Below are 15265 nucleotides of genomic sequence, written 5' to 3' on the forward strand. Positions count from 1 at the left end.
GAGATGATAAAATCTACGGAGTGACACTTTTTACCACACAGTATCCATCAGCGTTTATAAAAATAATTAAGGACTACAGACTTTATTGACGATGTCTGATGATGAGATCAGGTAGAAGGACTTCGGTCTAATATCTGTTAATATCTCGACAACCAAACTATCACCGCTGAGCAATTTATTATTTAACTAATGGCACAACCACCTCTGTGTTCACGTCAAGAAGCAAGAAATTGACCCCTCTAAACAATTCTACACAGACGATCAGTCCAATGGTCGCTCAGACCAATTTGATTTTCAATTAATTTTCAATTCAGTTTATTTGTATAGCGCTTTTAACAATTTCCCCATTGTCTCAAAGCAGCTTTACAGAAGTATGGAAACAGAAGAGAGAGAGAAATAAATAAATATATAATAATAATAAGAAGAAGAAAAAATAAGGATAAAAATAAATAAATGAATATTCATTCATTCATTCTCTACCACTTTATCTGAACTTCTCGTGCCACGGGGAGCCTCGGGCGTCTTCGGGCATCGAGGCAGGATACACCCTAGACGGAGTGCCAACCCATCACAGGGCGCACACACACACACACACACACACACACTATGGACAATTTCCAGAGATGCCAATCAACCTACCATGCATGTCTTTGGACCGGGGGAGGAAACCGGAGTACCCGGAGGAAACCCCCGAGGCACGGGGAGAACATGCAAACACACACAAGGCGGAGGCGGGAATCGAACCCTGACCCTGAAGGTGTGAGGCGAACATGCTACCCACTAAGCCACCGTGCCCCCTGATATATATATAATATAAATATATATATATTCCAGGCCTGGGTGAAATGAAGGTGACAATACATTATTAAATAAAGGGCGCTTCTGATAAATGAAAAGAAAATGCCAGGTGCCCGTGCACCCAGAGCCTCTCCAACCCACCCTGCATGCATTTTATCATTAATGATAATAACATTTCAATGGCAACATCAAAACCACAAGCTGTTATGTTTTCATTGGGATTAACAGCAAAGCAGCTGCATGACACATATAGTCGCACTTAAGCCTGATGATCCCATATAAAGGCCAGTATAATTTAATGTAAACTTCTGCCCAGTGTTGAATCTGGCACAGAAATCAGACATCAGCTATATGATGGATCAGTTCTAATGAAATAATAATGACAAGACCTGGGGTAGTCGAAGGGTAAAGATTCCACACTATTTTTAATCCCACAGAGAGCCTTTGTGTCTAAACAATGCGTCACTCAGTACGATTCCAGCTCAGGACATGCGCTTGCATGTAATGCATTTATTAAGGTTCATTTTCATTATTCTTTCTTTCAATCACAATATCCTGAATTGTAGAATTGGGGAAAAATACTAGTGACTTCAATATATACCTGAAGTTTTTTATTCCTCTTCTACCATAGCAGTTTGTCAGTGGGTACATTTTTTAATTACAGAACAACATGTAGTCATGATATTATTTACATTTAATATCGTAAAATACAGAATCTAAACATATAACCAACACTAATAAAATACAAAGTAGTAAATTCTGGACTTGTGCCATTGGTATGTGTTTAAATGGGAAGACAAAGGCTGCTGTGCTGCTAGACAGACACGAGGTGGCGCCACACTCACACTGTGTATGACGAGCCACGCCTCAGTGAAATGGCGGCGGCCTCTGTTTTTGACGCTGGCATTCAGTCATTCATTAAAATAGCCTGTTTTGTTGTTGTTGTTTTTTTTTTATCATGGAGAGATTTCAAGATGAATTTGGTGACTTAGAATTTGGTGAATTATAGTAGTTATGATGCTGAACGTATACAAAGGTCTTCCATTTCAAGACACCACATCTAATGTATCTGCCTCAAGCTAGCACTATTTTTTATAGCCCATTGGAATCCTTCCTGTATTGTTCAGAACAATTGTAGTAGTACTACACGATAGTTATCATCTTACCAACATGTCTATGGCTAACCAGTTTGTTCTGTTAGCAAGTTGTTTTAATTAGGTCCAGGATTTCCAGAATTTTCCTGGTCCAGGACCTTCATAGCTTTTGCCACAGTATGTTCAAGATTCCTTGTAGGATCGCAGAACTAGCTCTCCACGCTGATGAACTTGGTTACTGACTTTAACATACAGTATTCAACAGGAGAAAACAATGAAGCAGTGTTTCCACCAAGCCATTCATTTGCATTGTAAATGGCCTCAAGGATCATTTTCATCCTAGAAATGATCTAATGTCTCCTGAGAAGCAGTGTGTTGTTGCTGTTTAATGTTTAGCTAGACCGACAGGCAACTAATACTAATATTAATAGCAATACTAATAGTTCACAAAGCAGCTATACAAAAATCAGGATCCCAAATGAACAAACCAGAGGCAACAGTAGCTAGACAGACATGAGGAAGAAACCCTTAGAGGAACCAGACTCTAAAGGGAACACATCCTCTTCTGTGTGACAGATGTATATAGGTGTTGAAGACAAAACACAAACAGTACTAATGTGTTTTATAATTATAAATAATAATCCTAGGATGTTATTATGATTTCAGGAGCAGTTCTTGACTCTAAGAACTACTGGGTCACCATACTCAGAATTTGTTCTCTACATTTAACCCATCCAAAATGCACACACACACACACAGCAGTGAACACACACACCGTGAACACACACCCGGAGCAGTGGGCAGCCATTTATGCTGCGGGGCCTGGGGAGCAATTGGGGGGGTCCGGTACCTTGCTCAAGGGTACCCTTGTCGTGGTATTGCCGGCATAAGTATCGAACCCACAACCTTAGGGTTAAGAGTCAAACTCTCTAACCATTAGACAACGACCTTGAAGTGTCTTATTATAGCAACTTAGCATGGGCTAAATGTTAACACCAATATTAATATTATACTCTCAAACTTTAAAATTTTTTCAACTCGCTGACCTCCCTGTGGTTTCATTCTTCCTGATGTTCCTCCACATGGATTGCAGTACAAGAGAAGGGTAAAGGAGAGTGAGTCCAGTCCCATTAATATAAGAAGCAGCCTCCTGCTGCTAAATCCCAGGGGAGAGACCATGTGCTTGGAATACTAATGTCACTCTGCATCTCAAGAGATTCTTCAACACTGGTCAATTTAAAATACAAGAGACAAGATTTCATGGTGGGGATGGTAAGTTTCAAACAGCAGTGTGGTCAAAAATATTGCCATATCAAGCCTTTTTTTTTTTTTTTTACCTCAAAATGACCTCAAAATGACCATTTCACAAGTGAATTAAGCTAGTTATATTCAGACAGGAATCAAAATTGCTGTTAAACACAAAACTCAGAGAGAGAAGAAAGCTGGCCTTAAATCTAATGTTCTCACACAGAAACAAACAACAATGTACCATTTATTTATTCTGGAAATGTTTTACTGTTTAATGCTGGGTATCATACCAGTGTGTGGTGTGTGTGTGTGTGTGTGTGTGTGTGTGTGTGTGTGTGTGTGTGTGTGTGTGTGTGTGTGTGTGTGTGTGTGTGTTATTGGCGGTCAGATGTTGTTGTTTGGCTTAGATAGTTTTCTTCACATATCATTACATGTATCATCTCAGATCACTAATAAATCTGAAAGGGAAAGAAACTGGAAGATGGAATTTACATACGAGGGGGATTATGTTGACCCTTTGCCTGCGGTGTTCCTGCACAGCTCAATAATCAATACTGGTTCATTTAAACTGACTCTGGTGGTGGTTCAGAGCAGAAGGTTAAGGGTGCGGCACTGTCTGACTCTGACATCATCTAAGAAAAGGACTAGATATCCATTGAGGAGCTTTTTTCTATTCATTTCTTTGAAATGGCTTATAAACAACTTATTGTCTGTGTGGTATTCATTCTTGCTCTAATTGAATAGTTTATTTGCACACTCAAATACAGAGAGAACAATGTCAGGACTGGTCCAGTGGCTAATGTAATAAAAGACGCTAGATCTTCAGAGGATTTATCTGTCTGTGTGTGTGTGTGTGTGTGTGTGTGTGTGTGTGTGTGTGTGTGTGTGTGTGTGTGTGTGTGTGTGTGTGTGTGTGTGTGTGTGCCTGTATGGCTTCTGAAAGGGAAGCAGTGAGTGTTTGTGTGTTCACAGCAGCTGACTCAGCTTTCTGTAAAAGAAGATATCCTTCGGGAGCACAGTTCTGACTCACTGTTAGCTAGCTAGCTCCCTCACACACACAGAGATGATGAAAGGGGGATGGACAAAAGCCTTACACTGCAGCAAGGCTTGGCACACCTACAAGGGCAGATTTTTTTCCTCACACAAACTGCCCTTATTTTGGTTCTTAGCACTTCAAGAAAACAAGCTACTTTGTGATATTTAATAAATTCTAAGCACACAAAGAGCTCCTTCAGAAAATAAAGTTATTACAATTATTCATGGTCAAATTTTTTGGTCTTATTATTATTTAAAGACTAGTCTAAAAAGATCTGTGCTGTTGCACAAGTCATATGTGTGTTGATAGCACTGATAGCACTGTGGACTTCCCCTGGAGACTGCACATGCTTTATCAGAGACAGCTGAAAGAATATTCACTTCAAGTTCTACCATCCCAAGCCTCCGAGATTATTAGCAAAGGAATGACTCAGCGAAAAATAGTTGAATAATTTAAACCACCATGCTACCGTCAAGTCTACTTGATCAACGAGTGTTGTTTGACGTTTGCCAAGAAGCTAGGAAACTTACAAAAAAAATCTTTCCATAAATATATCAACATAGCTTCATAAATGTAGCTTACCTTCAAACAATTGGCAAGCTACACAAATTGGTTTGCATCCCTTTAATACAGGCTAGCAAGTATTAGACCAATTCAGGATCAAAATGGAATTCTTGCTTTTCGTTACCGTACATTGGGCCTAGCTGGTAAGATATAAAAAAATGCACTAAATTAACATAAAGAAGCGATTTTATTAGCGCAAGATGGCTGCTCCCGTACACAGCTTCATACAGGCTGTTAGTATTGATTAGGCTCTGTAACATCACCTAGCAACCAAAAGGAATTGTAATTGGATGAATAGTGAGGGGAAAATGGAGGGGACTGTCCCTTCTTTCATCAACATGCATTGTCAATATTCTGATCCCTCACAAGGAAGCAACAGTATTCCATACGTCGAACCTCACTGCAACACTAGAAATGCACAAATGAAATTACTTTAAAATATTTACCCTTTATATGTAAATTAATTATATATTAGGAAATCATTTTTTACATTTATATTCAATAGAATACTTCACCATCAATTTCTACTGCTGTAATTAAAGATTACAACAATTCATACTGGGTCCTATACCAGAAGAATTGGACATAATCTTGGGAGAGCTAGATTTCCGTTACGTTCGCTACATTAGCATCGTTTCTCCAATGCAAAACTAGCAATGCAAACATCAGACGCCAAACACCTCTCGGGTAGTCCAAGATTTATGTCTGGTTTTCCTGTCTAACCATCTCTTTAATACCTTCGAATCTGCTATAGCTAGAGTATTGTTAATGCTAACTGTCCTGACTGAGAGAGCTTTCATGGTATGTGAAGGGAGATTAGCAGCGCTGCACAGAAAAACAGATGCTGAGTGAAAAGACAGTGGATTGGACCATGTCTCATAGGATCCATACTGGAACAGACTTCTGGCCTTCATTACCTCAGGCCACTGCAGATCACTCAATAAACCACACACAGTAGCAGCGTAATAAAAAGCTTAGCCTGTCCGTTAATGCCTTTTTGCTGTGCATCACCAGCAAGCCACTTGTGCTAAAATTATTGCCACCTTTGGTATTAATGCATAAATGTCTGATTATAGATTTACAAATAGATAAGCTGGGAGGCGTGTCCTGTAATATCCACCAAATATGGAGACACTGTAGAGGATCTTGGTTCAGGTGAAAAAGAAAGCAGTATCATGGAGTATTATGTTTAAGATTGGTACCAATGTATGAAAGCATATCAGAATATCAAATTGTATAGGGTTCTATATATATAATTTTTTAACTTATTTTTATTGAGTCTGCTTTTGTTTTATTAGAAAACATGACTAAAACTACACTACACTACACTACAAAAATGAAATAGTAATATTGGCAAAAATATTTTAAAAATACATCATATAAGAGCAGATAATAAAAATAAAATAATAATAATAACATAATATATTGTGCCTAAAGACGTGTCTAAAGTATACACACATTTCTCCAAAGTGCTATCACTCCTGAACGCTGCCACACCTCAAGATTTGTAGTCTGATCTCTTACTAAATCAATTAGCCATTAAGCTGCTGAAAGTACGCTGCAGAAGCAGAGCTGGGTGAAATGGGGGAAGTGCTGTGCAATGACGCAAGCTGTTTCATGAGCACACACTGGTGCTTTTGTCTCCAGAATTAGAATTTGGATATAACCATTGATTAGAAAAGTACAGGGAGGATCCAGAAAGTGTTATATTTAGGTCACTAGTTATGGAATGTGTGTGTATCATTTTGCGACAAGAAAATGAATATGGCTTACGGACAGTACTCAACATGTGCTTTTTAAAAAACATTTCCTTTCATTTTGTAAGAAATTTGTCAGCATGTTTTTCCCAGATTGTGCCAGAGAGAGACCCGAAGGGTGACCCGCTAACATCCCATCTGTTCGGCTGCCTCTGGTCATCTCAGAAAAGCCCTCGAGACCTCGGAAATATTCCCTGCCCCCTCTGTCATGGCAAACAACACGACAAATCTCACATTCTCGCTCGCTAAGTCATGCCAACTGTACCAAAGCAGCTGACTGTATCTTGGCCTTCCCCCTCCTTTATACAGATTAGATATTAATAATCCACACCAAATACTGCAGAGGCAAGCGTGCAGCTCTTGGACTTGCATTGTGGCAGCCATTTTATTTCAGCTTTCAGGAGCAGGGGGATGAGAGAGCAGACATCACATACCGTAAGCTGTATAATGGCTCGGTAATAGCCTGGAATAGGAAATGAACCAAGCTGAGCTGTAAACACCTCCTATACACAGAGTGCTGAGGAAGAAATCACATGCTTGTGCATGTGGGGAATTGTTGTTGCAGCATATGTAACACCTTGCATATATAATGCCCTGCATATACTAGTACTATTTGTCATAATAGTGCTATAGTCTATAGTCTATAGCCCTATTTGGACTAGATTAGTTTACATAGAGAGCTATGTTAATGTAATTATTAATTTTGTATTTCTGGGATTTTATTACAACTGTACATTTTGTGGTAATAAGTTTAAATGAAGATAATTAAAAGAGGTAACGATAAAATTGGGTGATAATTTTACATTTCATGCTTTAAAAAGAGTTAAAACAGACCGGGTTGAACCAGTGAGATAATACAAGGGTTAAAGAAATAAATCTAGATTAAACTGCCATCATTTCTGGAGAAATGCTGACAGATTATATGATTTAATTTATTTTTGGTTGTTTTTAATACCACATGTCATTGTGCAACGTGCATAATTATATAAAATGAAGCTAATTTCATGTCAGAGTATTTCAGTTAGCTAGCTAACCGGCTAATAGCTAATCATATTTTCACTTTTAGGTATCTACTTAGTTTGATATTTGATGTGTTTAAGTATGACCTTTTTGATACAACCATGTTCCTTTTTAAGTTTACAAACTAAATTAATTTTTTAGTGCGTATTTAGCATTATAGCATGACTTTTTTTTTTAGCTAGCATGACTTCAGCCAAACGCTGCCGTCACAAAGCTCACGGTACTCGGTTTGAATGGCTGCTCGTCTTGACCAATCAACGACGAGTGTTGAACATCTAACCCAATCGCGCACTGACGTCGGCATCTAAGGGGCGGGTCTACAACAGTGTATATATAACTGGGGAACGCGCTGTTTTCCGCACTTCTGTTTAAGAAAAGGAAGGAACAGCTCATATTTCTCTGACGGACAGACCGCTGAATAACAATAAAAAAGCAAACATGAGGGAAATCGTGCATCTTCAGGCTGGTCAGTGCGGTAACCAGATCGGAGCTAAGGTTGGTTTTGCATGTTTAGTATTTTATTTGTTGTTGAACTTGAAATACGATACTCACTCATTCAAACGGGTTTTAATTTGAATCATTGGTCGAAAAAGCCACTAAGATATATATTTTTATTTTCGTGCTTTTAATAAGTGAATATTCGCCGCCGTTAAGCAGCACATTGTGGCTGTGAATGAAAAGTCGGTCGCCATAACCATGTGCTTCCTCATTTCTTATACGAGCACTGCATAAGGAAAAGGGAAAATAAAAAAATGTAGTATTCGAGGCTTTACCTTACAAAAAAAAAATTTTTTTTTAGCTGTCTGATTAAGACGCTAAAGGGGGGAAAAACCGTGCGCGTGCCCGTTAGGGGGGGTGAGGGAAGGGGTTTTTTTCTCTGACAAAGGCGCTGAGGAGAGGCGAAAAATACTTCATTTTATTTGCTATTCTAACCACTAGAATTTGCATGTATGGTACGTCGTATTCATATAAGCCGATCGGCGCATAATTTGATCGGATTTATGACACAATTCCAGATTTATTTTCCGACCGAAGGCCTAGATTATAGAGGCCGTGCGCGCGCCGCGCCTTTTAGCCGGATGTGGACGGGGAGGAGTCTGGGGTGACGTAAGCGCGTTTGAAAAAAAAAAAAACTCGTCAGTGGATTTCAGCCAACCGGAGCGAAGGCCGCGCGCGCGTTTTTTGGGTTTAAAAAAATTGGAGCGTTATTGGCGGTTAAAAAGATAACTTGAAATATTGTTCTATAGCGCGCGCGTGCGTGTCAATAAATGCAGGTGATTGGCTGGGCGGTTTTTGCGGGTAATGTGTTATGACGTCGTGATCAATTCAATGCTGCAATGCGGCATACTTGGTTCTGAAAATTCTAGCTTTTTGTTTTTTTTTTCATTGGCGTAGGTTTTTTTCCCTCCTGCATTACAAATGCGCCACCACAAATATTGCGCAGAAATAAAACGATGTAGAGAAACTTTTTTTTTTGTAAAACGTGCAGCCATGTTTTTATTGTTAAAAATAAACGTGACATAACCTACATTGTTTTGTGGCCTGTTCCTTTTTTATCAATCCTTTTGTGTGCAGATTTTATTTCCTGTTTATATAAAGGAAGATTAAGGAAATAGATCACGTCAATAATTAACACTTTACTTTTCTTTATCTATAGTTCTGGGAGGTTATTAGTGATGAGCATGGCATCGACCCAACCGGCACTTATCATGGAGACAGTGATCTCCAGCTCGATAGGATTAATGTCTACTACAACGAGGCATCAGGTATGTAGCCTACATGTTTGTGGTATTGTGTGCAATGTTTATTTCAAATAGCTAACTTTTTTTTTTTTCTTTTTTTTTCTGGTGTGCGTTTAGGTGGCAAATATGTGCCCCGTGCAGTGCTGGTAGACTTGGAGCCTGGTACCATGGACTCTGTGAGGTCTGGACCTTTTGGTCAAATATTCAGACCAGACAACTTTGTCTTCGGTGAGTGTGGGGCTTTAATTTAGAATGTAATAAGAGTTGTCTAAAAGTATTTATTTAAGTATATATTATAATTGGATGACTTGTACAGGTCAGAGTGGTGCTGGAAACAACTGGGCCAAAGGTCACTACACGGAGGGAGCCGAGCTTGTTGACTCTGTGCTAGATGTGGTGCGCAAGGAGGCTGAGAGCTGTGACTGTCTGCAGGGCTTCCAGCTTACCCACTCCCTGGGTGGTGGCACTGGCTCAGGTATGGGCACTCTGCTCATCAGCAAGATCCGTGAAGAATATCCTGACCGCATCATGAACACATTCAGTGTTGTGCCATCCCCCAAAGTGTCTGACACCGTTGTAGAGCCCTACAATGCCACATTATCTGTACACCAGCTGGTTGAAAACACAGATGAGACCTACTGTATCGATAATGAAGCTCTCTACGATATCTGCTTCCGCACACTGAAGCTCACAACTCCCTCATATGGTGATCTCAACCACCTCGTATCTGCCACCATGAGCGGTGTCACCACCTGTCTCCGCTTCCCTGGTCAGCTCAACGCAGATCTGCGCAAGCTGGCTGTTAACATGGTGCCCTTCCCACGTCTTCACTTCTTCATGCCCGGGTTTGCCCCCTTGACTAGCAGGGGAAGCCAGCAGTACCGATCACTCACAGTGCCTGAGCTGACACAACAGATGTTTGATGCTAAGAACATGATGGCTGCCTGCGACCCACGCCATGGCCGATACCTCACCGTTGCTGCCATCTTCCGTGGCCGCATGTCCATGAAGGAAGTTGATGAGCAGATGCTCAATGTGCAGAACAAGAACAGCAGCTACTTCGTTGAATGGATTCCCAACAATGTCAAGACCGCAGTGTGCGACATCCCACCACGTGGCCTCAAGATGGCCGCTACCTTCATCGGTAACAGCACTGCCATCCAGGAGCTGTTCAAGCGCATCTCTGAGCAGTTCACTGCCATGTTCAGGCGCAAAGCTTTCCTCCACTGGTACACCGGAGAAGGTATGGATGAGATGGAGTTCACCGAAGCTGAGAGCAACATGAATGACCTGGTCTCCGAGTACCAGCAGTACCAGGATGCCACAGCTGAGGAAGAGGGCGAGTTTGAAGAGGAAGGAGAGGAGGAGCTTGCATAAATCTTGTCTGTGTGACCTACCTGAAACCTTTCCAAACTTCTGTTTGTGTTCTGCTGTTCATTCCTTTTCTGTACAGAAGTGTGTCATTAAAATTCTCTTGTTAATGTGTTTAAAGTGTTGTCTTTGACTTGCTTGCACACAGACAGAATGTTGATCTGAGCATAAAGTTCTGCACTGCTTCTTAACACTTGATATGGAGTTCCTCGTGTAACCCGTTTAGTAAGTATAGGATTTTTTTTGGCAGATTAGCATAACATGAATATCCTTAGGCATAATCTTGACCTGGTTAAAACACTTGTGCAGTGCAGGAGGTTGGTGCTGCAAAGTACAGGAAGTTATTTCTGAGCTTAATTTAAGCAGCCATACTGAAACCCTGATTACTAAATGGAGCAACTGGTTAGAATAGACCACACTTTACATGCAATGTTTAATATTGGAGCAAATAATTACATGCCAATGGCATTAGTGCAAGAAGTGAAAAGGCTTCAAAGTACAAAAGGCTTGAGGTTATTTGCCTGAGGTAAATCTTTTTGCTGTCTGGTACTAATCCAACTTTTCCTGCTGAATAAAGTAAGCCAAGTTCGTTGGCAATGACGTGGCAAGGTTTCTCTTTCTGTTTTCCTGCCTTTGGGCATAAAGATTCATTTTTAAATCAAAAAATGACAACACAGATTTTACACAAACACCAAAACTTTTGCAAACAAGCAGGTTTTTATGTTAATGAGTGTAGTCTGACTTAAAATACAAAAATGCTTCAACACCAACTGAGATACCTGTTAAAAGATTTATTTACAATATTGTAGAGAAAGCCTGACTGCTTACTTATACTGAAAAGTAAATTAAAAGTAAAAATGGCAAGAGGATAAAAGCTGTTCTTCCAGCTTATGGTAAGCTATCGGAGAACATGGTGCTGGGAGCAACTTCAGCTAGTTAAGCTTAGCATAACAGGTGGGCTTTGTACACTTGTTAGTTAGTTGTTCATTCAATGTTTATCCAATTCCTGAGGTAAAAAATGACCATTTTCAGCCAAATTAATAAAATTAAGATCATTTGTATGTTATTAAAGCAATTAACCGAGACCCAGCCGACTTGCAATACATTGTCATCATCAAGGCAACAGAGGAGATCGTATATTATCCTAGTTAATAGGATATCAGAATGATGACATTTATGGACACTTAAATATATTCTGCAATTCTGTTGAGTAATGTGTATTTCACAATACCCTCAATATCTACTGAGAAGTCCTGGCATGTTCAAGGATTTGCCACATGACAGATCTTTAGGCTAAAATATTCTTCTTTTCCACAGGAAGTAGGTGAGGATCCCCAAGCTCAGTATTAGCAAACTCCAGCAGCACATCTTCTTTACCTGGCCCTCCAGAGTCTGCTTCTCCCCAAAGCGTACCACAAAACCTGACTTGGAGAAACATACGTAAAGAATTATTCACTGTTCCTTTGTTTGAATTCCTGCACACATTTGCCATAGCTGATTACCACAGACGCATACCTGGGCACGTATAATTAAAGTATAGGGGCAGTTACTGAATTCCCTTAATACACTTCTATAGGTTACATTTCTGCAGATATATAATTCATCCTTTCAGATACAGGTATACGTTCTTAGAGCAAAGAGTTTGTGGTTATGTCATGTCAGCATATCTCAGTTTCTGTGTCTGAAGGTGTGTGGATACCATAAACCCTTTGGAAATGTGTAAATAGCAATACATAGTTTATTTTGTGTTTCTCTTGTCAAAGTGTAACAAATTTTAAATATATTGTAGAACTATGGCTAACTTCTGCTCTGTATAATATAGTTTGGACTTTCAGTTCTCTTTTTATTACTCCTCTGCTGCCAACTTACCCATCCACCTTTGTCCCTGATCTCAGGGCAGATGACTCTTTCAACAAAGCTGCCTACAGACTGCTGGAGCTGTGGGAGAACACTGTTCATGCCCCTTTGTTTGCAGTGTAGTGCCATCTGACCAGCAAGCACAAACACAGATAGCACGGCGCTCCAGGCCAGGTCCCCGCGCCTCGTCTGAGAGAAGTGCTCATCCAGGATGGACAGCAGTGTAGAACATGCTGTGTCCTCTGTCACGTCTCGGAAGACGCGTGGCCAGCGACGAAAGAAGATTGGGAAGCGTTGAAGGAGCTCGTCTCCAGCGTGCCGCAGTGCTTCTGAGGCTTGAGACGGTGCCGGGCCGAGAGGAGTGTCCGGTTTGGCTGTTACATAGTTAATATAGTCGTAGGCCATCAGGTAGGCCTCTCGGACCAACGGATCAGGGCTGGACAGCCCCACAGGCTTATCTAATAGTCCCATCAGTGCTGTATCCTATCAGGGTCTTGGTTTTTAATTAGTATTTTCTGCCATGATGTTATTTCTTTTGTCACTGTTCTACAAACACATTAAATCAAGCAGAAGCCAAATTAGATTTGCTAGCAATAAACTGAAACATATTGCCATATCAAATATCACATACATCCGCATACACCAGTGCGAATGGACACTGGATTGACTCACCGCTTGAGAATTATCCAAGAAGTTCAAGAGGAAGGGCCAGTTAGCAGCTGTGAGAACAACAATGAATTAGCTTTTTTAGTTGCTCTTTTGTCTGTCAGCTGAGGTGCCTGATGTATGCCTGTATATTTACGCATGTGTGATCATATGTTGACCCTGGATATATTTAGCACTCCTACTAGTTGTGTGTAATCTCAAAGCCTCTGAACACCACCACCACCACCCCCTGGGCCTCTGAGGTTGCAGCTAAAAATATTGTGCACTCAGATGAGTGAGCCTTGCTATAATTCTCTCTATAAAACCCAACACTGAATCCTCACTTTATTCTTCTTGTTAATGGATACCATTTCTAGAAGAAATACCTTAAAGACTTTCTAACAGAAATGCAGGGCGGGATTGCATTTGTGTCACAGAAGAATTGTCACCAGAATGTAAGCCTAGTTTTGTAGGTAAATTCCAATTATGCTTCAAATTTCAGATTCTTTTTTTTTTTTTTTTTTAAATCAATGAAATTGACTTGCATGTTATGAACAATGACATGCAACAGAGGGCGCACTACTCAACCCAATGCAGATCTTTCGAGAACATTTTTCAGGACCTTCCATAAAATATTAGATTTTACGTTCAAGCAAGACTTATTTTAACTTATATAACTAAATATAGAGAAAGACAAGGGCTGGTAAGGGAATGCTTGGGAAAAGGTGAACTAATCACTTGGAATCGTTCCACAACACACAAATTAAATGTAACTGTAAAAGGATAAAAAGTGGCATCATTTAATAAGTAATAAAAATGTAATTGCGTAATTTCTATCATATAAGGACCAAATTCCTTCAGGTTGTGTGATTATAGGAAAATAATCATCGATGGGCTGGAACAGTCACTCATCACTACACCTTCATCACACTTGGACTTGGTTGTTGATTATTTCTCCATAACAAATCCTTCTCTGTGGCACGGAAAGGGCCACCAGGAGGCAGTGTTGTACCAAGAACCAGTTTTTTTCCCCAAGCAAAACAAAAAGATTATTTAGACTTTACTATGTAGAATTTGTGATGCTCATCTTATCATCTAATCAGTTTTCCAAATGGAAATTAAATAGAAGGGGGTATGGCATCTGTGTAATTCATTCCTGCCATTCGTTCCGGAAATGTGAACATGTTATTCATTGTGGTAATTAATGGTGTTTATTAATGAGTCTGGCTCTGATTGTTGTGCGAGGCCACAGAGCCTTTCAAAGAGAAAAAAAAAAGCAAGACAAAGCTTTAATATGCGACAGTGAGCTAAGTAATTAGTACAAAGTACTGCTCATCATCACTATTTCTGCCTGAAGTACTAATTACTTTTAATTAAGTGGAAAAGCACACCATGGAGAAGAACGGATACGTTCCCTCGCTTTATCTGATGCGCATGAACTGACTTCTCATGCCTTCATAATGCTCTGTGGGGGTCTTTATTGTTCCTGACCTGGCTAATTTGACTCGTTTGAAAGAGCAATCAGGACTGACCGTAATTGGCACCAGCAACAAATGGAGGTTGGAATTAAGGAGATCGGAGAGAAGGAGAGAAACAGAAAGAAAGGAGAGGAGAAAGAAGTAACAAGCAGAAATATAGAGAACAAACTGGATGTTGATTTATCACAGTTCTCTTAAATCGAATGGTACTATGTAGAACCTAAAAATGTTCATATATTAAACCCAAACTGTTTTTCTGTAGCCATTATGTAGGCAGTAATCACTGATAATTAGATGTTTTTGGTCAACACAGCATTTGTCTACAGCCCAGGAACTCAGCATGCTGGGTCAGCATCCCAAACTAACCAGGTTTCCATATTATTGAGCCAAACACTACAACTTTTAAAGTATACGCACTAAAAATAACAAAACATGCCCCGTGGTTGGTTCAACCCCAGCACCAAGGAACAAGAACGTACAGTTTGTTACCTTTATTTATGTAAGTGTGAAGGTGAGAGGATGAATTTTCCAGCAAAGCTTTGAACAATCCGTCATTATTTTACCATTTCGGTCTCTTTGTGGTTTATGGGTGGTTTATAAAGCCGTTTAATTTCCTGTCAGATGTGGATTGCTTATACAAGTGTGAGTCAGGGGG

General features: G+C 40.0%; 2 protein-coding genes across 4 annotated transcripts; one reads left to right on the forward strand and one right to left on the reverse strand.

The window, feature by feature from the left end:
* The first annotated feature begins 7855 nt into the window (after nt 1-7855).
* tubb2b (tubulin, beta 2b) lies at nt 7856-10744 on the forward strand. Its single transcript, XM_027148885.2, has 4 exons — nt 7856-8012; nt 9175-9283; nt 9377-9487; nt 9576-10744. Exons 1-4 carry the CDS (start codon nt 7956-7958, stop codon nt 10634-10636), a joined length of 1338 nt encoding a protein of 445 aa, XP_027004686.1. The 5' UTR covers nt 7856-7955; the 3' UTR covers nt 10637-10744.
* Nucleotides 10745-11346: 602 nt separating this feature from the next.
* bcl2l16 (BCL2 like 16) lies at nt 11347-14665 on the reverse strand. Of its 3 annotated transcripts, none has more exons than XM_047799899.1 (3): nt 13160-14068; nt 12500-13028; nt 11347-12055 (listed from the first exon to the last, which is right to left on the reverse strand). In XM_047799899.1, the coding sequence occupies exons 2-3, from the start codon at nt 12956-12958 to the stop codon at nt 11924-11926; spliced, it is 591 nt and encodes a 196-aa protein (XP_047655855.1). In that variant the 5' UTR covers nt 12959-13028; nt 13160-14068; the 3' UTR covers nt 11347-11923. The 3 variants fall into 3 exon arrangements, with proteins under 3 accessions (XP_047655855.1, XP_047655854.1, XP_047655856.1); XM_047799898.1 differs by having other exon boundaries at nt 12500-13033; nt 13160-14066; XM_047799900.1 differs by having other exon boundaries at nt 11919-12051; nt 12500-13033; nt 13160-14665.
* Between the last annotated feature and the right edge of the window lie 600 nt (nt 14666-15265).

This window comes from Tachysurus fulvidraco, chromosome 14 (genome assembly GCF_022655615.1).
Source record: "Tachysurus fulvidraco isolate hzauxx_2018 chromosome 14, HZAU_PFXX_2.0, whole genome shotgun sequence".
NCBI classification, from domain to species: domain Eukaryota; kingdom Metazoa; phylum Chordata; class Actinopteri; order Siluriformes; family Bagridae; genus Tachysurus; species Tachysurus fulvidraco.

Coding starts and splice junctions, on each gene's coding strand:
- tubb2b (XM_027148885.2), top strand. CDS start 7,956: ATGAGGGAAATCGTGCATCTTCAGGCTGGTCAGTGCGGTAACCAGATC. Junction 8,013..9,174: donor GTAACCAGATCGGAGCTAAG/GTTGGTTTTGCA, acceptor CTTTATCTATAG/TTCTGGGAGGTTATTAGTGA. Junction 9,284..9,376: donor CTACTACAACGAGGCATCAG/GTATGTAGCCTA, acceptor GTGTGCGTTTAG/GTGGCAAATATGTGCCCCGT.
- bcl2l16 (XM_047799899.1), bottom strand. CDS start 12,958: ATGGGACTATTAGATAAGCCTGTGGGGCTGTCCAGCCCTGATCCGTTG. Junction 12,056..12,499: donor TCAGGGACAAAGGTGGATGG/GTAAGTTGGCAG, acceptor TGTTTCTCCAAG/TCAGGTTTTGTGGTACGCTT.